The following is a 23,194-nucleotide window of genomic DNA, read 5'->3' on the forward strand; positions in this document are numbered from 1 at the left end:
GGCAAGCTTTCCTTCCCACATCACATCATCCGTCATACAGCTTCTCACACATCAGAACTGAGTTAAGCTGAGAAAAATCCTATTGCAAACTAATCATAGTTACTAAGAGGCCATTACAGCAAAACACATGAACAATTAATAGTATTTAAAAGAAGAAAGAAATCAAAAGAAAGCGTACATGGCTCTTTCTGGAAAGATTTTTCCTCTGCTAAAATTAGAAGTAGTCTCCATAGTGTCAAAGAACTCATTGGGATTTCTTAATATCTATTCACATTTGCATGCATTAGATATGGCTTTCTATCAGAAATAGAAACAAAAATACCAAGGTTTTTGCAAGACATGCAAGCCATTAAGGAACTGATCAAGGGGTCTAAGGGATTAGAAATGCGATTAAAATGCAGTGGAGGAGAAAATTCAAACTTCAAACAAGTCTGAAAAAATCTAAACGGCCTACAGATTTATTTTTTTTTTGCAAAAGATTAATTGGTTTCTTTATATGTAAAACAAAACAGAAACTACCCACAAAAGAAATCCAAAACCACCAACAAATACAAGCAACCAAAAAACCCAAACCCCATCACCTACTTAAAACTCACTTGCTCTTTTCTGTAAACCAGCAAGTTTTGGTGTCTAGGTATAACATTGTGCAAAAAGTAAAAAGTCAGTGAAACTTGTCATATAGAAGTTTGTTTGTCTTCAGGTTTGCATTCCAATTTTCCTCATAAGTCTACATATTTTTATATTTGCAACACAACAGAACTAAACGTATATGTCTATATATGGAGATATATGAAGGCATTACAAATGATTCACACTTTTGTGTGTGTGTGTGTATGTATACATATTTTTATATACATATATGATGACCAAAGAAACAAATTCTGTTCTCAATGGAATGCATTTCCATATAATAATTTTGTTTGAGGATTTAATATTAAAACATTATATATGCATACAAGAAATTGCAAAACCACAGGGGAATAGCCTGTTAAAAATACTTCCTATCTTAATGTACTATTGTTTCCAACAATCAAATTTAAAAATAAAAAGTTAATCCAAGTAGCAGGGTCACTGAAACCATTAGGTGAAGCTCAAAGCTGCGTTTACCGTATTTTTGGAACCATCCGTATCTATCAGAAGTGTTTCAGAAATATTCACATTTTAGTTTTGCAGTATCATAAGAGAAGTTAGTCCCCATTCCTGGATGACTGATATTTGAATTAGTCATGTAACTGAGATATTTTTTTTATAAAGACAGACTATGATGATCCGTATGTAAAAAAAGTTTGCACTCTTCATCAGGATACTTGAGAATAAAAGCAGTACTTAACTACCTTAAATAACAGCAGGAAGTCCTTTTCAGCTTATAGAAATACGCAATATATTTGCCCACATACTGAATAGTCTTTGCATAAATGATTTTTTTACTGGGCTTTGAGCATTTTTGCGGTCTACTTTACAAACCATGCAGATAATACGTTACTTTTACCAATCAAGATAGTAATTGAGCCCCACAGTCCCTGACAACCAGCCAGAGCAAGTCCTTTATACCCAGGGAATCAGCAGCAGAGAGGTGTAGTGACTAAATTAGAATGGTCATTCAATGAGTTTAGCAGCAAAATAAGCGTTAACATACCAAGGCTTTGGACTTTTTACCCAACATGCCTTTTTCTAGAGTAAACACATCAGTAAACAAAGACAAATGCGATATTAACATTGTTATGCGAGGAAAAAGGATCTTTCTGTGTGAAAGTGGGGGTTGGCTAGGGAATGGCTATGGTCAGCATTTTCTCCCACCAAATTCTTAATGATTGCTGCACTATTTCTGGCAAAAAATACCTATTTAGTTCTGGGAACAAGAATTTAAAAGGACTGACACTTTTGTACAAATCAATAACAGTCTTTCACAGGCAAAACTGAGCTACTACATTAGTAATTACAAAAATGTGTTGAATGTGTGTTCATATCTAAAGTCCATGCCTGAATTTTTTCTTAATATCACCAACCATTCCAAGTAAATTTTATACTGTGAAGAAAGAATTTCAGCCCTTGGATTTGTAAGAGCTTTTCTGGTAAATGCAGAAGGAATTCTGCCTAGTTTTCTGCCTTTTTAAAAAGACATTGAAAGTTTCTTAGTTTTTTAAATACAATCTAAAAATAAATCCCCCTTCTTGCTCTCTCAGATTTTAATTTCTCCATACAGAAAGCGTGTTTGATATACTACATTGGCTTTGTCTTAATAACGTTTTTGAAATCCACACACTGAACTGAAGAAATCATGCTGTCATAACACAAAAGTCAAACATTTTACTAGCTATGAAAACTCACAATAATTAATTTTCATTATACATATGTGACTGTCCAGCCATTTAAAAGTTACTATAAATCATCTGTGCCTGAAGACCTTCCTTTTAAACAATCCTTCCAAGAACTAAACTCCATTTATAAAAATACAAAAATCCTAGTATTTTCAGGCACCCTAGGCAAATGTGTATCAGATTTAAATTCCTGTATTTTACTTTGCCTATTTAGCATCTATTTAATTTCATTCATCTTCCCAAATAAATCAGTCATACATTTCATAGCAGGCATGAATAAACGATAATCATGCAGTTCATTGAGCAGAAATAGTGACCTACTAATTCAAATACTTCAGATAATCCATTGATTTCCCACCAGCCAGACTTCTCTCACATTTGCCAGTTTTTTGCATTCCAACAGCTCATTTTAGCAGGAATCTAGTTCAGTACTCTAGCTGTACTTTAGGAAAAAAATAAATCAGTAGCTGCATCCAGTTTTGCTAAGTATAGGTCATATTCTGCCACACTGTACTCAATAGAAAGTTTATTAACTTGAGATGCAACTTCAAATACAAACACTAACACAGAATCAGTTGGCCTAAATAAAATAGAGACATGTCTACATTTAAAGCTTCCTTTTTTCTCCACTTTTATGGAGGGGTATTTAGTAGTGGTTCCGAAGTATCTCATGTGTATGCGTTCAAGGAATTTTAAGAATTACTTGAGTAAAGCTTTCAAAATCAAGTTACTAACACTTCCTGTAACAACCAAGAAGTTCCAGTTATAGAAAGTATCTAATGACCAAGTCATAAGCGTGTTATTATATCTACACTATCAAATGTTAGGAAGTGACTGCAAGGAAAGGTGGGGAATCTTTCTTTGCCTGGTTTCCTATGGAAAAAAAGAGACAGTATCAAATTTGTGCCTGGGATATCATGGTTACTTCCAAGCACTGTTAAGTTTTGGATGTCACAGTAGAAAGTTGGTGAAATTACATTTCGGTGTAATGGCTACAAACAGGCCTCACGAGGAGGCAGTAAAACTCCCCCAAAACCCCAATTTCATCTTCAAGCATGGAAAATGTTATTTCATTTTTCAAAGCGAAAATTATAATAATTTAATAACATAATATGAATGAAATCTACAAGTTATTTTAGTAATGAACGAGCAACCATCTTGAATGTGTGAAAACAGATACTTTGGCTCTAATCATTATTCAATAGTATGTACACGATGGCTTCCAAAGTCTGTCCTATCCATCTACTGCAGCCTAGAATATCTTCCTGTATAGACAGGCTACATATGCTACATGTATATATAAAAAAACATATCTATACACACATATAGCAAGTATTTTGCCACTATGCAGACATAAGAGCTATACTTCTATGTATAGCCACAGGTCTGCAAATCACTTTTCATTGAACTTACAGGGAACTGCTGAAGTGCTGAGAATCAGAGAAGTGGGTGAATGAAGGAATTGAGGTAAATATTTGTAACTTTTTAAAATATTTTTTCTTTATCACCTTGTTTGCTCACAGCCACATCATACAGAATTTAAATCATATATTCTATTATCTTACTCTGTTTTTGAAGCCTCTGTGGTTAAGGAGATTTATAAATAACTACAATTTGAGACTTAAGAACAGAAACCTTGGATTTTCACAGACAGATACCATATAAATAGTAGTTTTGTGTTTTTCCCATGCTTCATTTTTGGCAAGATCTCAGCAGCCATTAACTAATAAACTGAACTCAAGATCAATGTTTTAAATCATTTTACAGCTGTGATTACAAACTGCTTCCATTTAATACATAGGGTTGGTTTCTAGCAGTTCTCAAGGGAGTGACTGCTGAGATAATGCTAAACTTGAACAGGACAAATTCAAAATCACCACCTGAATAGCATGATTTTAAGATGCAATCTCTCTGAATCTGCAAAGACTATGCATACGTGCTTGCTATCAATGTAGGAATCTCAGTTTTCTGACAAGGCATCTGTAGCTAGAGCCTTGATGATTAAGAAGTCTGTCGCTTACAAGGATCGTTGCCCCTTTTACCTAGAATGCTTTTGTAGCATAGGTAGCATTATACATCCTAGACCTATAATCAGTGTGCTATTCCTGGTTTAAAAAGGTGAGACAAACAATGAAACAAAAATTAGGCAGAAAATAGGTGAAATTAAAAGAAAGGAAATAAAGTGAAAAATTGTGGGAGTGAGGGACCCAGAAAAATTAGAAAGAAGATCACAGGCACTCTCTTTTTAGTTTAATAAACTAGTCACTCATTCACCATATTCCAGCACATTATATACCTGTAAAGAAACAAATTGTGAAAGAAAGGATCTCTTGAAACTTCTCTGAGAATGAGATCTCACCTTTCACACTTGCATCCATCCAACCTTTTCTAACCACTGTAACTGGTGGCTTTGTAATCAAAGCAGAGACTTTTTTTGTGACACAAGATATGTGTTAATTTTTACTGTCCCCTGAATCTTCCAGTGCAAAGCCAATACTGACACAAGATGAACTCTACAGGAAAAGCTTCTAACATCACATGAAGTTTCAGGAGGCTACACAGAGAACAAGCCCGCCTGGCACTGCAGTGCGACATGGCTCTCCTTTCTTTCTTTAATTAAGGAAAATCTGTGTGGTCTATTGAAGCAGAAAGATAGCACCCCTTTAAATAATTTCACTAGCATACGAGGCTTTTGCTCTCTGGCATTAATTTCGTATTTTTATTCCCCATTTTTGCATGTAAATCTCAAACACTTCAGGTATATTAAACCTGGCTTTTTATCTCCAGAGAATAACAAATAGGTAGACATTTAAAAACACAGGCTAGCCTTCAAACCGGCAGTGTCAAGCACACTACATCTTAAAACCAAACCAAACAGACCCTCTGCTATATGTATGTAGCTTCTCTTAAAAAAATAGCAACTTTTTTCAACAAATTTTTAACAGTTGAGAATTAGTGAAAACAAATTTAGTAATCTCTTCTTGAAAGACTGCTTCTAATTAAAAAACGAAAATGCTTAGTCAATGTTATCTCAGAGAATTAGTACTATCACCTTTCACTCATTAGCATCAAGCTCTATGCTACAAAACTATTGTATAGAGAAGCCAAATATCTGCTTAATCACAAAAAAACCCCCAGCATTTAGGCTAAATTTATTTCATAAACTGAATGAGTTAAGCAAGTGGTAGCTAAGATAAATGAAACCTTAAAACGAACTTTTCATTTTTGTAGCAATGTGTGTTGTACTAAGTAACTGAAAACACAACTTGATGTTGACCTCAAATTAAAAAGTGGAAGAAGATACACAAAACTCCTTCTTTTGCTTTTAGGACATTATTTATAATTGATCATTCTGTTTTATCATTTCTGCACTCACAGAAAACCCAAAACAAAAGCAAAACTGACATTCATGACATTTCTACATTTTTGAACAATAACATTTTCTTTTAGTAGACTATTCTGGTGTGATCGTTACTGCAGAAGAACTAACACTCCAGGTGAAGAATAACAAAGGTTGAAGAGCAAAACTGGCTACCAAGCTGAGCCACACCGGGACACTAATTTTCAAAACTCAAGTACAAAGCTACTTCTGCAAACTGCATGCATAATTACCAATTTATAAAAGTAACACAAACTAATCTAGCATCTGTTCATGCAAATAGCTGGTTTTGAATGTCAAATATTCAATATTGCAAAATTTTCTCTAGTGATGAATTACACCTTTGTGCTTTGTTGACAGGCACAGGTAGAATTAACCTCCAGAGGAAACAAATCATTTGTGATGTGGATATAGCAGAACAGATGATAAATATTGTTAAAAGAAGAATATACTTAATACAGTTATTTCATTAGAGGCAAAAATAAAGGATATTAATAAATGAAATAGAAAGAAGTCTTTGAAATGAATCTATTATTTTACTAGCAATGATAACATGGTGACCCACATAATATTCAAACAGATTTTCTGGGTTTAGTACTTTTTAATCTCAAAATAATAATTAACCCTCCCACTAATGGAAAAGATTGTAATCTCAGTTTCAGCAGACAACATCTTGAAGTACTTCATGATTATCTGGAAATAAACATCAATGCAAAGGAAAAGATAATTTGTTCAGTGTATTTCAAAGGATTACTAAAAGTCTCAGCTGGATAGTCACTTTTTTTGCATGACCTCCTCCTTTACTACTTGCAGACAGTACTATATGAATAAATAGCCTAGAAAATCCCAGAAAGCCATAACATCTTGATTAGTGATAACAAAGTTTAACTTTAGCACTCTTAAGCGGCCAGAAAATATTCCTAAATTTAATAATTTCTTGAACTCCAGAACCAGAAATGCCGATAAATGTATTTTCTATGGAAGAGTGATTTTGAAAATAGTGAATTTTAACTGTTTATGCACAAATCTTCATTTCCATACATGCCAGACTTTAAGCAATGTGAACAGACTGACCGAAATCAAAGAGATTAATCACAGTGTAAAGTCTGATAAAATTGTGGACTAAAACGTTAAATATCAAGGCAAATGTCAGATAGTCTATTAAAAGCACATCTCCTTTATCCCATTTTAGAAAACGTGTTACACGAAAATATCAGGGCCCCAAAGATAGTACCTAAATGAAAATGAGAGGAAAATTAAACATACAGTTCAAAATTGAAAGTTTGATTATTTTTAATTTAACAAATTGTAGTTTTCTGGGAGAATATTTCTTTAAAACTGAAAGTTGTTCCACAGTATTTGCACAGCTGATGCTGTTCAATTGTGGATGCATGTTATTGAGGGAGGTTGCAAAGGCAGAATGTCTAGTTTCACTCAAGTGATCATACCTGTTACTGTTTTTGTTTTGACAGGACTGCTGGCATACTCAGAGGCTTGATTTGATTGCTGCCTTGCCAAAGGTGCACTTCCAACTGATGCTTCATCCTCTTTTTTTCGACTTACTGACACACCAAGCGGAACAGTTCCCACAGGCTGCTAGAAAAAGAAGGGTCTGGTGAAGCACTCAAAACCAAAAGACGTTAATACTGAACTATGACATTGTCCTGAGAAGCGTGTCCTAAACCACATATTTTGAAATGTATAAAGACAACTTGAAACAATGATTGGAGCACCTATTATTTTGAAAAGAAATTATGAAATGCTACATTCAGACTTGCACTTGCCATTCTTTATTTTAGCCCTGTTAGGATAAGAAAAGTTCTACGATAACAAAAAAAAATGAAATATAACTTATTACCTTAAAATACCATGCTTGTTAGCCAATCAAAATGCACATGAATAAATCTGGATAATCACCAAAGCAAAATATTTATCTAAATGTTTAATGGAAACTGGAAAATTTTAGCCAGATATTAAGAACCAATAAGGTTTACAAAGAAATCTATCAACCTTCATTACATTTTGAAAGAAGAGATACATTGTTACTTATATATTATATTAGTTCCTCACATTTTAAATATAAAACTTAATTCTGACCACTACTGATTTTGAATTGTTTTGTCTTTCAAGCATATCACTAAATGACAAACTGCTCAAAATGTGACAGTGTTAAACAAAACTGAAGGTATTAAAATCTAGTTTGAAGAATTGCATGCTTATTTTAAGATTAGGAAAGTGTGATGTGTATTAATCCACATGGGTTCTGGAACTGGAGGTGTACAAATGAATACAGTCTATTGGCTTTGTTGTTACTTTTTTTACTAACGCAACCCAGAAAAGACAAAATCATTAAAAAAATTGGATCCTCAATTTTGCTGTACAGTTGGCTGTTAACATTTTGCTGTAGCACTAGCTGCTACATCAATTGTAGATGTATCCCAGTTGACAAAAGTAGAATACTTCTACCGTTGATTTTGCAGAGGCTTATCATTTAAAGATGACAAAATTTTTTTCTGAAGATCAGACATTGGGATTACATGCATCTTAATCAATTTTTGTGTAATTTAATTTTGTTGGTATTGGAGTGAAAATGTAATCCATATAGCTGGGTAACGAGAAACCTCACACGTTGCATTAGGAATCTCTGTGGGAAACAAATTCGTGTGAGGCAGGCAATGTGCTTGTAAATTTTCTCCAACAGAAAACAGATCACTGAATCAAGCAGCGTGAAACACGTGCACACATACAAAACCCCAAAACAAACAGAAAAATCATTTAATTGAAGGAGAATGAGTTCCAAACGCCTTCACCATTTTCCACTATAAAAATAAATTAAAATAAGAAAGACAATCAACTATTTAATCCTACTCCAGTGAAAACAATCAACTTATATATACAGTGGTATGCAAAGTTAATTGGAAAATACTAATGTCAATGACAAACAGAACTCTCATCTCTCCTCCCTCTGAATGTACAGTCATTAGCTTCGTCTCCAAAAGCACTAAAAAAATCTTTCTGGAATACAGTAACATGCCACTTTGGTGTCCTCTAGCCATAACAAAAACAAAAAAACCCCATCAGCTTTGAAAAGACAAGTTTTAGACCACAGAAATACTTCCCACATGCATACAGAGAGAGAGTTTGAAGTTCTGCAAACTTTAGTCAGACACTTTACATCACTTATTTTCAAAATTTAGCAGTTTATCTGATACAACCTTTCATAAGGCAAAGCCATCTGCAGCTTTCCCATGACGGCAACTGTTGAGCCATGATTTGGCAATTCTGGATGTTACGCTGCAAGAACATTGACTTGCAAAAGTGAAGCAAGACTTTCTGAAGAATGAACGCAGACAATACGAGACAGTACAAAAGACAATAGGATAGAAATACTGTCTGAAGAAGCAGTATCTATTTCTGAACCACTGAAGAAATGGATCAGCAAAATATAAGAAGTTACAACGCTAGTCATATAGGGAAAAACATCAAGGCTATCATAGCCAGACAAAGCTGGAAAAAATTATGACCAAATATTGAGTGCTTGAGTGCTGATCTGGACAATGAAACAGCTGTTTCATCTTTGCTCACTGAAATCAAGCCTGATGTTGCTGTTGATGACGCCCAGTACAATCTTGTCAGGTTTTTGGCAAAAGATTTCTGGTTAAAAGAATGCAGAAGATGAAAGATCAACATTGAACTAGATGGAAAAGGATCATCAAGATTTGGGTTTTAGCCACAAACTGATGAGGAAATTGTGGCTTGGGAAATAGCAGATGACAAGAGCCCCACAGCTGTATGAGAAGATGAATCTGATGGGAAAGGAGACATTGCAGGCAAGTGTTATCATAAGCATTTCATCACAAGAATCCAAAAAGCTAGCTACAAAGTAATATGCAATAAAGCTTAACACACCTACTTGGGATGTAAGCTTTATGGTTACTAATTGGTACTGCTATAAAGAAGATAAATAAAGAACACTTAATAAAGTTATGGACTATGGCAACATTTATATGAGGTTGTTTTGTTGACACAAAGTCAAAATCAGATTCTGTTCTAGAACACTGACCACAGTTTTATCTATGCAATGATGTTTTGTGTTCATTATACACTGAATACTAGATTAATAATAATTCATGGTACTCAAAATAAGAACAATTACTACTTTTCCAATATAATTATTACAATCAACTTTTTAAGAGCTGGCTAAAAAACTACAGGAAAGCTATCTTTCTCCAAATTTACATTTTATCGACACAAATACAATCTAACACATTGTACACCATGTTAAGTATGTGTACACAAAACACACACATACACATATGCTATTTATGCATGTAAATGGATCAATAGATACAGATTATATTTTTTTATTTTACTTCATACTGTGCAGTCAATATGACTTTGGAAATGATAAAGATCTAAAATCAGAGAAAGGCACTGAACAATAATAGCTAAAAACCAACCTGCCAAAAATACCAAGCCCCAAGTATTTCCTGATTTATGTGGAGATATGCCAACTAACTGAAGCTAAAATACCCTGTAAAGGACTAGTGGAAATTTGCCCCAGGTAGAAGAAATTTTATTTTACTTGGGATTTTCAGTAATTAAACATTTTATTTCTGAATTACAACTTCCCACTTCTCAGCATGAGGCTGAAGAGGCTGCAGGCAGATCTGGGAACATGAGAAATGTGTTCTAAAGAAAATTTGACCGAATGAGCAGATGAGTAACTTTCATTTGAGGGATGCCTATACAGTCATCTCCTTGATAACAAACCAAAGGCAAAAGAATATTCCAGGATAGGAACTTAAATATTATTATTAAAGGAAAAAATGAAGCACTACCTTGTGCAATGTTGAATTCAGAAGCCTCAGCCCAGACATGGGTTACCATCTTTGAAATGATACCCAATCCAGCTATCCCATACAGTGGATACTGCGTGCACACAGACTGATGCATTAGGCCTAGTTCCCAATTAAAATTAAATTAATTAATAAAATTACACGAATTAAAATTAAATTAATTCCTAATTAAAAAGATTAGGCATGCCTAACCCCCAGGGTTTACAAAAACACCTTCTTTCCTGACAGATGAACTTGCTAATTCAAATGAAATTCTGTGACTGCTTCAGGTAGGAATTTCTGGTATGCCCAGAAAAGTACTCTGCTGGGATAAAAGACCAATCACTGATTAATTGCAATCTTTCCAAAGTTATGTGATGAACTGATGTCAGCCAAAACAACAGCCAACTTTGATACAACATGGAAAAATCTTAAGTTTGGGTACTGAAACCTACTTTTATGTTGTGTCATGCATTCTTTGCCATTCATTATCAGAAGTGTTTGGCTCTTAGAGACACAAAGATCTGTAATATTCCAAAAGTCATCCTAAGATAGATCAAATTAGAGGAATTACTTGTTCTACATAAGTCTACTGGCCAATGCATGATGATAAAATTATTTCATCTTAGGCAAACATTCTAGAGACTCCTCTGGTGCAGACCTCTGAATGAAGAATTGTCCAAAGCATACCATCAAGGGTTGAAAAGAGCTCACAATGAACCTTCCACAAAGCAGTGAAAGGATTTTAAACCACAGTAAAATCCCTGAGATAATGGTAGAGAAAAGAGAAAATGAGCAGAGAAAAAAGTTGAAGCGAAAAAAATATTGAACTGAATTGCTAATGACCAATTCTGTAATCTACCTACCCCACTTACGAAAAATTCTTAGTTTTGAATTGGGATACACTGTAGATGTCCATGGAAAAAAAGGGAGAAATCTGAATTCCGGAATCATGTAGGTATATTACATTCCAGTGCTTTAAAGCATGATGAATCTGGAAGACGTGCAATGTCTTTTCCTTAGTTGTTCCTGTACACAACTAAGAATGTTCTCCCTGCACTGCTGGTTTTAGATCTACTCTGTTACTGAAATACTCATTAAATTAGGTAGTAACACACATGCACGTACAGAACAGCCAAAAAAAGAGACAGAAATATGTAGCCATACACATTTATAATATACATTGACATAGATGTGTAAGTACACATTTTTGATGGTTTAGTATTCACTAAAATCAGTCATTTTATCTCATAGAAATGAGTAACGTAAGAAAAGTATTGACAAGCCATGAAGACTTTACACGAAGGTGCACTTGAAGAAAAAAAAAGTTTACACACACTCATTTATATATTCACTGCAAAAAGTATCACATACTGATTTCCTCATATCAAAGTATAGCTAAGGCTTTTTTACCAAGGAAAACAAACTCTTCAGATTTTTATCTGTGCAAAGCTAAGTATGGGCTTTTATAAGAGAGTAAATACATGAAAAACACCACTGGTTTACAAAAATAAAATGAGCCACATCTGAAAAAATGTTCCAAAAATAGTCAAAATAAAATATTAGATTACAGGAAACACAACCTCCAAATGTAGCTTTGTTTTGTTTTTTAATAGGGAAGCAACATTAACAAAAGTAAACAGCATACATACAAGAAGTCACTCTCCATAGTGGTATCTTTCCCAAAGTCTGTTCAAATTAACCTTTCATAAAGCATTAAAGAGCATATCTTCTCAACAGAGCTTTCAGACCAAAGAAACACAAGGGGTTTAAGCACATATTATAGATATGCTGAGGTAAAGAACTGTAAAAAGCAGCAAGTAAGCAACTGGTGCACATAATACACTAACACATCTACTGCTGCTGCACATATGGCTCACTTTACAAAAATAATCCATATAGACTAAAGTATTTTTAAAAAATTAACAGCAATTTTGGCTGACACATATATGAATATTTAAGAAAAAAATCAACTCCGACTTCTGTGCCAGTTTAAATCCTGCTAAAATTTAGCATAGGTTCATCAATCATCACATAGGGTATGTAAGATGTCTTTTGAATTTGCTGCTCCAACTTCATGGATTATTACCAGTTACTGAAAAAAATGGTGGTAACAAAAACATATTTCATAAAAGTGTAACAAATTCAGGGAACCAAAAATGTGATTTTTTTAACACCTAGATAATGTAAAATATGCAATTTTGATGTGGAACATATGGATGGAGTGCAACATACCTGGCTTATACTAATTTTCCTTTGAGCAGTCACATGGACTGTATATAAAGTACAATAATTACATTTATATCAGATTTGTTATTAACGTATTAATTCTTAAAATGTAGAGTGGAAAGGCAAAATATTTACATTCAAAAAAATTTACCCATGTGTCCAACATAATATACTTTATAAATATTGATATCTTTAAACCTTTCTTAGTATTTCCCTTTCATAGGTATAACACACCAAATGCTGGTAGAAAAAAAATTACCATTGAATAACTTTCTCCAGAATGTTTTTCAACTATTGTTCAGAATTGAACTATAGGAGAGCAAAATCAAAAAGTGAATTTTTAAATTTATTCTTGCCACCATATTAAGTACTAAAAAGCTGAGAATCAATCCATTAACCACTAGAACTATCACATAATAGGTTAATAACAAGATTGCATGACAAATTCACTCTTTTTTAACATATACATTAAGCAGCAAGTTCTGGGTTGTGGATTTTCTTTTAAACTAATAATTTGGTATAAGCATCATAATAGGCATGATGTTCAGAAAGTGCTGAATTAAAACATCTCTAAGATACCTCTAGCTTACAAGTTAAAAACTGAGGATTTTAAAAATAAGTTTTGAACTTTAAGTTACAGTACTTTGATTTATAAAGTTCATTCTTTGCTCTGCATCAAGAGTCAAGTTATTTCAGCTCAGTATTACTGAAGAATAAACTAGCATAACTTAACAAAATCCATTCCAACAATTGCTGCCACTTTAATATACATCGTGTCTTGGGTGTTCTGGGTTTTTTTGTTTTTAACCCATCAGCTGGCAAAGGTTTCTGGTATTGATTACTGCACACTGTACATACAGTACAGTGCTCCAAATAGGAAAGGGGATCTACTAATAGTGTATTTTTCTAGACAAAGCAGCATGTAATACTTGCTACACTGATTATCTGGAAAGATCAGCTGATGATGATGAAGTGAAAATACTCTCATGATATCAAATATCTTTTCCTTACCTCTTCCTCTCCCTGTTACCAATCCCTTTCTGACACTAAACAACCGTATTTTCTTCTGTTTGTACACTATTCAGAGCTGTTAGATATGAAATCAACATAAAATACTTTTGAAAAATGTGTATAAATTGTTTAAGTATTACACAATCTTAACTAACTTCTTGAGATCACTTGCATTTAGAAAAGGAAAGGAGCAGGAGGGCAGAACAGTTAAAAAAGAGCCAGCTAAAATATGTCATTGTCTATGGGAATACCCATTGATATCAAGTCAGGAAACTCATGAGCTTCTTTTCCTATTGGAAAAGGCTGAGGTACTGAATGCCTTCTTCACCTCAGTCTTTACTAGCAAGACCAGCCTTGAATGCCAGCTCCCATAGACCAGGGGGAAAGGATGGAGCAAGGAAGATGTACCCTCAGCGGAAGAGGATCAGGTCAGGGAATACCTAAGCAAACTACACACATGCAAGTCCATGGACCCTCATGGAATGCACCCACAAGTGCCGAGAGAGCTGGCAGATGTCATCACAAGGTCACTTTTGATGTTCTTTGAACAATCATGGCAATTGGGAGAGGTTCCCAAGAAGTGGAAGAAAGCAAATGACATGTCTATCTTCAAGAAGGGCAAGGAAGACCCAGGGAACTACATGCCAGTCAGCCTCATATCAATCGTTCGGAAGGTGATGGAACAACTAATCCTGGAAAACACTTCCAGGCATATGAAGGACAAGAAGGTGACTCTGAGTAATCAGCATAGTTTCACCTCTTCAAGTCATTCTTGACCAATTCGATAACTTTTTATGATGAAATTACTGGCTTGGTAGATGAAGGGAGAGCGGTGGATATTGTCTACCTTGACTTCAGTAAGGCCTTTGACACTGATTCCTGTAAGTTCTTCACTGAGAAGCTCATGAAGTATGGGCTGGATGAGTAGACAGTGGAATGAAAACTGGCTGAATGGTTGGGGCCAGAAGGTGATGAACAGTGGCATGAAGTCTGGTTGGACTCCAGTAAGTAGCAATGTACCCCAGGGGTCAATAATGGGTCCAATCCTGTTCAATATCTTCATTAATGGGAGGAGTGGCTGATACGCCAAAGGGTTGTGCTGCCATCCAGAGTGACCATGACAGGCTGGAGAAATGGGCTGACAGGAACCTCACGAAGTTCAACAATGAGAAATGCAAAGTCCTGCACCTGGGGAGGAACAACCTGATAAGCCAGTATACACTAGGGGCTGCCCAGGTGCAAAGCAGCTTTGCAGAAAAGGTCCTGATGGACACCAGGTTGAACACGAGCCACCATAGTGCCCTTGCTGCAAAAAACGTGAATGGTATCCTGGGCTGCACTGACAAAGTATTGCTAGCAAGTCAAGGGAGGTGATCCTTCCCCTCTATTCAGTGCTGGGTCTAGTTCTGGGCTCCCCAGAACAAGAGAGACATGGACATACTGGAGAGACTCCAGCAAAGGGCCATGAAGATGATTAAGGGACTGGAGCATCTTCCATATGAGGAAAGGCTGAGAGAGCAGGGACTGTTCAGCCTGGAGAAGAGAAGGCTCACAGGGGACCTTATCAATGTATAAAAATACCTGAAAGGAGGGTGCAAAGAAGATGGAGCCAGGCTCTTCTCAGTGGTGCCCAGTGACAGGACCAGAGGCAATGGGCACAGACTTAAACGCACGAGGTTCCCTCTGAACGTAAAGAAGCATGTTTTTACTGTGAGGGTGACTGAGCACTGGAACCGGCTCTTTATTGAGCAAGACCTTGTACAACTTACTGTAATAACTAACAGGATTTTGCAGGTTTGTCTTCAGTTCAGTTCAAAGAGAGATGTTAATTCTATTCCTGACTAATATAAACATAAGCAGCATTGGCTTTGCCATTATCACCTTTTAAAGAAAACATGCTGCACATTATACCATACACTATACAAACAGACAGCAGAACTTCTTACTACAAACTGTTTCAATAGTTTCCTCTATTATTACTGGGAAAATTTACAAATTATAAACTTGCAACAAACATATTAAAATAAGGACATCAAAAGCATGCAACTAAAGCTCCGTGCTTGCTTGTGCTTAGTATATATGGACTTGTTATTTCATTTCTGTCAAACTAAATTTTATGAGAAACATTACTACTCATGATTAAAATCCCATTATGTCCCTCAGAATGGCATTACACTGATCTATGTCCAGTATCGCCAATTAGATAAGAGGTGATAACGGACAAGACTGTAGATACAGAGGAGGCTTATTTTACACAATCCTTTCACTTAAAGAAACTTAAGAACTACACCACATATTTCTAGTAGCCATGAGATAAATTCAAAAGCAATATGCAGATTTGTTCAAGCACTGAGTGCCTCATGGATTTTGAGACTGCAATGTTCTCATTGTTTCTGCACTTCTAAGGGGACAATAGAAAACTTATAGATGCATGTTGACATTCAGAATGGATAGAGAAAAACAAGTTATATTTACACCCATTTACCCTGGAGCACTGACCATATAGCCACAACAGCAGCCACACAGAACATTATTCAAATACGTAACAGCAGCCACATTTTGGCATGCATTGTCACTTTGCAATAAAAAGGTAATACGCTACAATGCCATTCACTGAAAGCATCTGGCACCAAGTATTCCATTGTATTAAAAAATCATGCAGAGGCCTTAAAGACTAGTTCTATTTCCAAATTCTCCTTTTTTTTTTCCAAGTTCGTTTAAAATAAATGTGAGGAAGAATGATATATGTAACTTACACACCATACAGAAACATAACTTATGTAGAAGGGTTCTACGTTAAGTGAATAGCCAAATTCTAACATTTTCTTTAGATAAACACTAAGTCCAATCCTCTTCTCCTGCAAACAGTTGTTATATATATTGCTCCTAAAGACATACAATTCCATATAGAAACAAGTTAGAAAATTTCCTTCTAACGATAATAGAAGCAGCAAAAATCTTTACTGTAGTCTTAATACTCAGGATTTTAACATCTTCTACTTCTAGCCTAAATATATGAAGAACCTGTTTATATTCACTGATTATTGTGCAAACTTAACTTTTCATTTAAATAGCTTCTCTTTCCTTTTGGTGTTTACCTTTAGTCAGACTTTTTAATCCTCATTTATCATTCACCACATTTTTCAGACACCATCTAAGAACACATAGGACATGTGACATAGTGTACTAGATACTACATAAACACGGTTAAAGAGTTTATAACCTACTTGTACAAAACAGCCACACTGGGTAAAGGAGGGGAGACAGTGTGGAGAAGTAACATCTGTACAAACCAAGTAACATAAGGCTGTCCAGAAGGACCTTGACAGGCTTGAGAGGTGGGCCCACGCAAACTGCATGAAGTTCAACAAGGCCAAGTGCAAGGTCCTACACATGGGTCAGCGCAATCCCAAGCACAAATACAGGCTGGGTGGAGAATGGATTGAGAATAGCCCTGAGGAGAAGGACTTGGAGGTGTTGGTGGACGAGGAGCTCAACATGACCCAGGAATGTGAGCTTGCAGCCCAGAAAGCCAACTGTATCCTGGGCTGCGTCAAAGGAAGTGTGACCAGCAGGTCAAGGCAGGTGATTCTGCCCCCTCTACTCTGCTCTTGTGAGACCCCCCACCTGGAGTACTGCATCCAGGTCTGGGGGCCCCCAGGACATGGAGCTGTTGGAGTGAGTCCAGAGGAGGGCCACGAAGCTGATTGGAGGGCTGGAGCACCTCTCCTATAAGGACAGGCTGAGAGAGTTGGGGTTGTTCAGCCTGGAGAAGAGAAGGCTCTGGGGAGACCTTACAGCAGCCTTCCAGTACCTGAAGGGGCCTACAGGAAAGCTGGAGAGGGACTCTTTACAAGGGCATGGAGTGATAGGACAAGGGGGAATGGGTTTAAGCTGAGGAAGGGCAGATTTAGATTAGATGTTAGGAAAAAATTCGTCACTGTGAGGATAGTAAGACACTGGCACAGGTTGCCCAGAGAGGTTGTGGATGCCCCCTCCCTGGAAGTGTTCAAGGCCAGGTTGGATGGGGCTTTGGGCAATCTGGTCTAGTGGAGGGTGTCCCTGCCCATGGCAGGGGGGTTGGAACTAGATGATCTTTGAGGTCCCTTCCAACCCAAACTATCCCATGATTCTATAAATGGTCTCAGCTATCACACTAATTCTACAATTTTTAGCTGCTGGGTAAGCAAGTTGCAAACAGAGGTAGGTTGAGCAATAGTCTAACAGTAGTAAATGAAAAGGGGTCATCCTCACTGGGCTGCGTGTACCCCCCCACTCCAACACAGCAGTCATTCATTGCTCTGTTCCTGTTGAATAAAATCTCAGTAAGGCCAAAGAGAATTACATTTCTTGGTGGCTTCTCCATGTTAATCTTAAAGAAAACACAGTACAGTTTTATGGAGAAATCACTGAAAATGTATGTGTTTTGTAAAAATGCATTTACTTTTAAGCTTACTTCTGTCCTATCCCATTTCAGCTTACAGAGTTAAGTATGTTCTGATATTTCTAACTTTTCATGCTTTCAGATAAAAGCACGACAACACAGTTACATTACATATAGTGAGTATTTCATTAAAGATATAAAATATATGTACTACCACATTGGCATTATAAACCTAAGAATCCCAGAGTAATAAAGTCAAACAAATCTGAGGAAGTTCCGGTATGTAAAGGCATACTTCACTCTGTGGGGAGTCAGACAATCCTAGCCCTATGCAATCAGAAGTTTATATGGCTATAGCTGTGCTCCCAAATAAATTAATTATTTTACTTAACTTATTGAACTTATAATGTTATTACTTTATAGAATATGTACACAGAACCAAACATACTGAATGATTTTCTGACTCTCATGTTTTCAGATAAAACTCACAATTTTGACATACTCAAAATGGAAGCAAAAAAATTTGTATTAAGTAGATAGTAAAATTTAAAATATCTTAAGATTTAAGATCTCTGAATCATACAAGGAACTTCTAAAGTGCTGTATTTTCTTTCCTTCTGTTGCAATTATATAAGACTGACAGTTAGAATAGAGAAAGAAAAGAGCTTTGTCAATCAATAACATTTTGACCATAACACTTACTTGAAAGTATCATGTCTTATAATTGTTCCATTAAATGTTCAAAAATTATGAAGGCTGCACAGAGTATTTTTGGTTTCTTATACAAATTAAGACTATGGTTAACAACCTAAACCTTTCCCAATAAGTAATATATGAGGCCATAACTTTGACTAGAATCCTTATCCTAGGGTAATTACAGTATTACATATAGAAAAAAAGTCTTTGGTTAAGGATAGTTTAATACAGGTATAGTTTTCTTTTCAAATAAATTTTTCTCACAACTACTAGAGACATTGCAATTTTTACTATTATGTGCAGTGTATTACCACAGGTTGACGCTGAAACTAGTATGATGTCGACAGGTTTATAAATTCACATTTATAATCATTTCAAATGACTAAGCGACTCCAAATGCTAACAACATTAGAAATGTGATACAGTCATTTTAATCAGTAACAGATCACCACAAAACGTATAAGGTAATGAAACAAATTACAAAGTACCTACTTAAGCAAAATTTAGTGAAAAAATTTGCCACTGGTGATCGAATCCCTGGACAAATAAGTTTCCTAATGTAGTCACTAAATCCTTCTAGTCACTCAGTATACAATGGCAATAAAAAGAGAAAGCATTGAGTAACAGCTGATTACGTACGTTATTGTTAAGACTGTTATACAAACATTTGAAATAACCAGGCTCCATTACATTTTGGAAGGATGCATAACAATATTGCAAAAGTAAATAAATGGTCTGTTTTAAAAAAGAGGTAAACTATGAAATGCTATGTTGCTCCAGTTATGACACAGGAATGAAGAATAATTCAACATATTTAAAAACAGTGTAAAGGTATTAAACCGATAAAGCAGCTATTCACACATTAAGTTTTTCAGATAGTATTGGTGCAGAATGAGCTTAATGGGACTCAAACTGATGTCTGACGATTACTACCTCACAAGGTCATTTACACACAAAACCCAAAAATGTTTAGAGATCATGTTAATCCTCCCACTTCAAAGGCCCAATATGAAACTTCCTTGATGTGCATAGTGTTCTATAATTATGAGACAAATATCGAAAGATTCTTATACTGGCCACTTAATCATTGATCACTTATAACTGAGACAGAACATTAGGGTATACAGACCACTAGTTCAATCAATTATGACAAATTTAAGCTTTACCATTCTACTGGTCTGCTAAACAACAGTTAAAAATAAGTTTAAAATCAGGCAAAACCTGTGTTCTTTCCAGGTCAGGAGTATGAGGCATGAAAATTAAGGTCAAGAATACGTCAAAGAAAACACTGTGCCAGGCAGACCAACAACCTTAACTTCCTGTATCTTTTCCAAGCACTTCATATGTAAATATGTGTTTTGACATTATATACAGAATCTGTTACAGCATTCACTTATGTCAAGTTATGAACTACATGGTTCATCTCCTATTTAATTGGATTTTAGCAAGGGTAGTGATTTTATAACAAGTTATGCAATTATTTGATAGACCATCCCAAATGGTTAAAACATGATTGTAAATCATGTTTTCATACTCAGGAGGCTTATGAGGTCTCAGCAGTTGAAACTAGTTGCAAAATACTGATCCTAAACAGTGACCATCAAAAAACATTCCCTCTACTCTTTTAATTAAACATTATAAACTAAAATGTTGTGAAATTAAAATTCTAATATGCAAAACTTAATATTTTAAATAATTCAGAATAAGATCAACAGTATGTGCAACAGACTACAAAGAACAAGGTGACAGAAAACAAGTATGTGCAACGAGAATGCACTACTGGCATATATGGAAGAGAAAGTTTCCCCTCTCTCCACTCCTTTCCCTCCAAAAATACGTACCTGCTGAATGTGTCTACTAGCTCGTTTCTGAGGTTGGTAGATAAGCCAAGTATACAGGACTGGATCAACATTAATTGCTAATCCTTGTATGCTGGACAAGAGTACTGCACCTATACACCGTCAAAAAGAAAATATAAATTATCTGTTAAAGAATCTCCATCTAGGTATTCATTTTACTTACACAAAAATAATCTTTGATGCAGACTTTTGTTTGGATTGGACTGACACATATATTTACTTTAAATTCCAATCAAGAGTAATAATTAAAACGTAAACTTCAATACCTTCTTGAAAGTGAGAAACTTGCCAGCACTGCCAGTGTTATGGACACACACACACAAAAATGCAGAGAATTGCATTTTGATTTTGCTTATTACAATTTTTTGCCAAGAAAAATGCCTGTTTTCACAAAGTTGTGTGTGTAACTGAATACACGCAACACCCTTCCTCAGATTCTCAGCCAACAATAACATGATGCAAGAAATGAGTCAATGAGACCCCTGACAGAAAGAGAAGAATAAAATGCATGACTCCCCCCAACCTGAATAAGGAAAAACTTGGTCTAGGACAGTGGGTTCTTTTAATAAAGACAGGTCTACTTTAGGTTAGTCTTCTGCCCAAAGCTGCTCACGACAAATGTTTTTTATGTAAATATGATCATGAATATTCTTTAGTGGATTAGTTCAGTAAAATAAGGCATATTTTTGAACTCTGCTAACATTGGCGGTCTCAGTATTGTGAGCTCGTAGGATTTTATCCTGAATTTTAAAATATATCTTTATTTCTTTAAATTTCGCTTTTGAAGTCCTAGGATTACAAGATACAGCTACTATATCTTCATTTCTTGTTTTATTATGCTTGTGAAGAAAAACTTAGATGGGAAAGATTAAGGGTCAAAACAGGAGAAAAACTATTCTCAGTATCCAGAAATCTTAGAAGTCAAGCACACTAAACCCCAATTCATGAAGCACTATTTTTGTTAAGCCTGCATTAAAAATCTGATGATGTATTAATGGGGCTTTTGTTTTAACAGTACAGAAAAAGTATCTATTGGAGCAGAACTCAATTACAGAGCTGTAAAATTAAGTAATAAATGGATTAATATAATACAAACGTATTGATTATACTGAAAAAGAGTGGCTGTTATCCTTCCGTATAAGTTTTGCAATTTCACAACAAATAAATAAATGAAATAATGAAATAAATTCAAAACAGAAAGCCTGATTACTGGAAGGTCCAAGCACCAAGTTCTAGAGAATTACAGTAGTTCTATAACTCAAAGAATCATAGTTCCTAAAGCAATATATACCACATTTACTCTGCAGTATACAATATAATTATGCAGTAATCTGAATTTAATAATAAATTCAAATAAATTCAGAAAGCTTGTCACACAGTTCAATGTGCTTTCCAAAAACCAGCAAAAAAACATATGCCTCAAAACATATCAGCAAAATTGTAAGGGGGGGGGGAAGATGTAACTTATGAGTTTATTGTATATAACAAAATTTTAAAACCATCTGAATTACAAATAGCAGAAGACCCACCAACCTGGAGCGATGCAAGCAAAGCCTGGTGAGTACAATGAGAAAATGGCAGTCAAGAAATACACAAAGATAAATCATTCGCCTAGCACAGGCTTGAAGTTGGAACACACACTGTGAGGAACTCCTATACACAGACTAGTCTATGTGATCTGATGGCTTTAAATGTCAGTAATAAACCTTAGAAATAAATCTGCAATTTAAAGCAAAGCCGATGTCAAGCATAGAGTAAAGGAGTAACGTGCAAGTAAGAAGAGCAGTGGATACGCCTTGCGGCAGGATCTGGAGAAGACCAGAAAAAGGAAGCAGAAGGTAACAGAGGATTGGTAAAGTATATGCTACAATCATTAGTTTTTATAAGATACTTGGATGCCAAAAGAAGAGAATCCTGCATCTTTAAGAGATCCCGCCTGTTGTCAGCAATACTTAATGAAAGGTTTAATGTATATGTGATATGACAAGTGGGAGTCAGAGACCTCCCAAAGAGTGAGGAATAAAGTCAGCCTACAGGCAAAGTCAACAAAAAATCCCACATTTATAACAGACTCCTGAAAAGAAAAAGAAAAAAAATAGTGTTACTGTAGCACATGATGCTAGTTACTCAATTTAGTTTCTTGTTTACTGCAGAAAAAGTTAGCTAAAACTAAGGAGTTCAATACAATTAAGTCATGCTTTGAACTGAAACTATCTTTTCACTTCAGTGAAGTCACACTAGCACAATCCCATAAAACTCCCAAGTAAGGTAGAACAGAAAGGAAAATAGTTTATTTTTCTAGTTGTCTTTTGTCATTGATAGCTTGTGTCTGGGAGAAGAAAAAAACAAAAAAGCACAAAAACTTGAAACAACCAGCACAAGCAGTCAGATAAGCAATTACATTACTTGCCTTTCAATTTGACTGTCAGGTAACTTTGGCCTCCTACCAAGGCACTTCTGTCACATTGAATTACTGAAAT

General features: G+C 35.4%; 1 protein-coding gene across 6 annotated transcripts in view; it reads right to left on the minus strand.

Moving 5' to 3' along the window:
* Nucleotides 1–23,194, minus strand: part of VPS13B (vacuolar protein sorting 13 homolog B) — a 486,160-nt gene that overhangs the window by 247,880 nt on the left and 215,086 nt on the right. For 5 of the 6 annotated variants that reach the window (XM_075743646.1, XM_075743650.1, XM_075743647.1 and 2 more), the window contains 2 exons: nt 20,697–20,806; nt 7,146–7,293 (listed from right to left, as the gene is read on the minus strand). In XM_075743646.1, coding sequence (XP_075599761.1) covers nt 7,146–7,293; nt 20,697–20,806 — 258 coding nt within the window. The remainder of the gene's footprint in view (nt 1–7,145; nt 7,294–20,696; nt 20,807–23,194) is intronic. The other variant, XM_075743649.1, reaches the window with a different exon arrangement.

Source organism: Balearica regulorum, chromosome 2, assembly GCF_011004875.1.
Source record: "Balearica regulorum gibbericeps isolate bBalReg1 chromosome 2, bBalReg1.pri, whole genome shotgun sequence".
In the NCBI taxonomy this organism is placed as follows: domain Eukaryota; kingdom Metazoa; phylum Chordata; class Aves; order Gruiformes; family Gruidae; genus Balearica; species Balearica regulorum.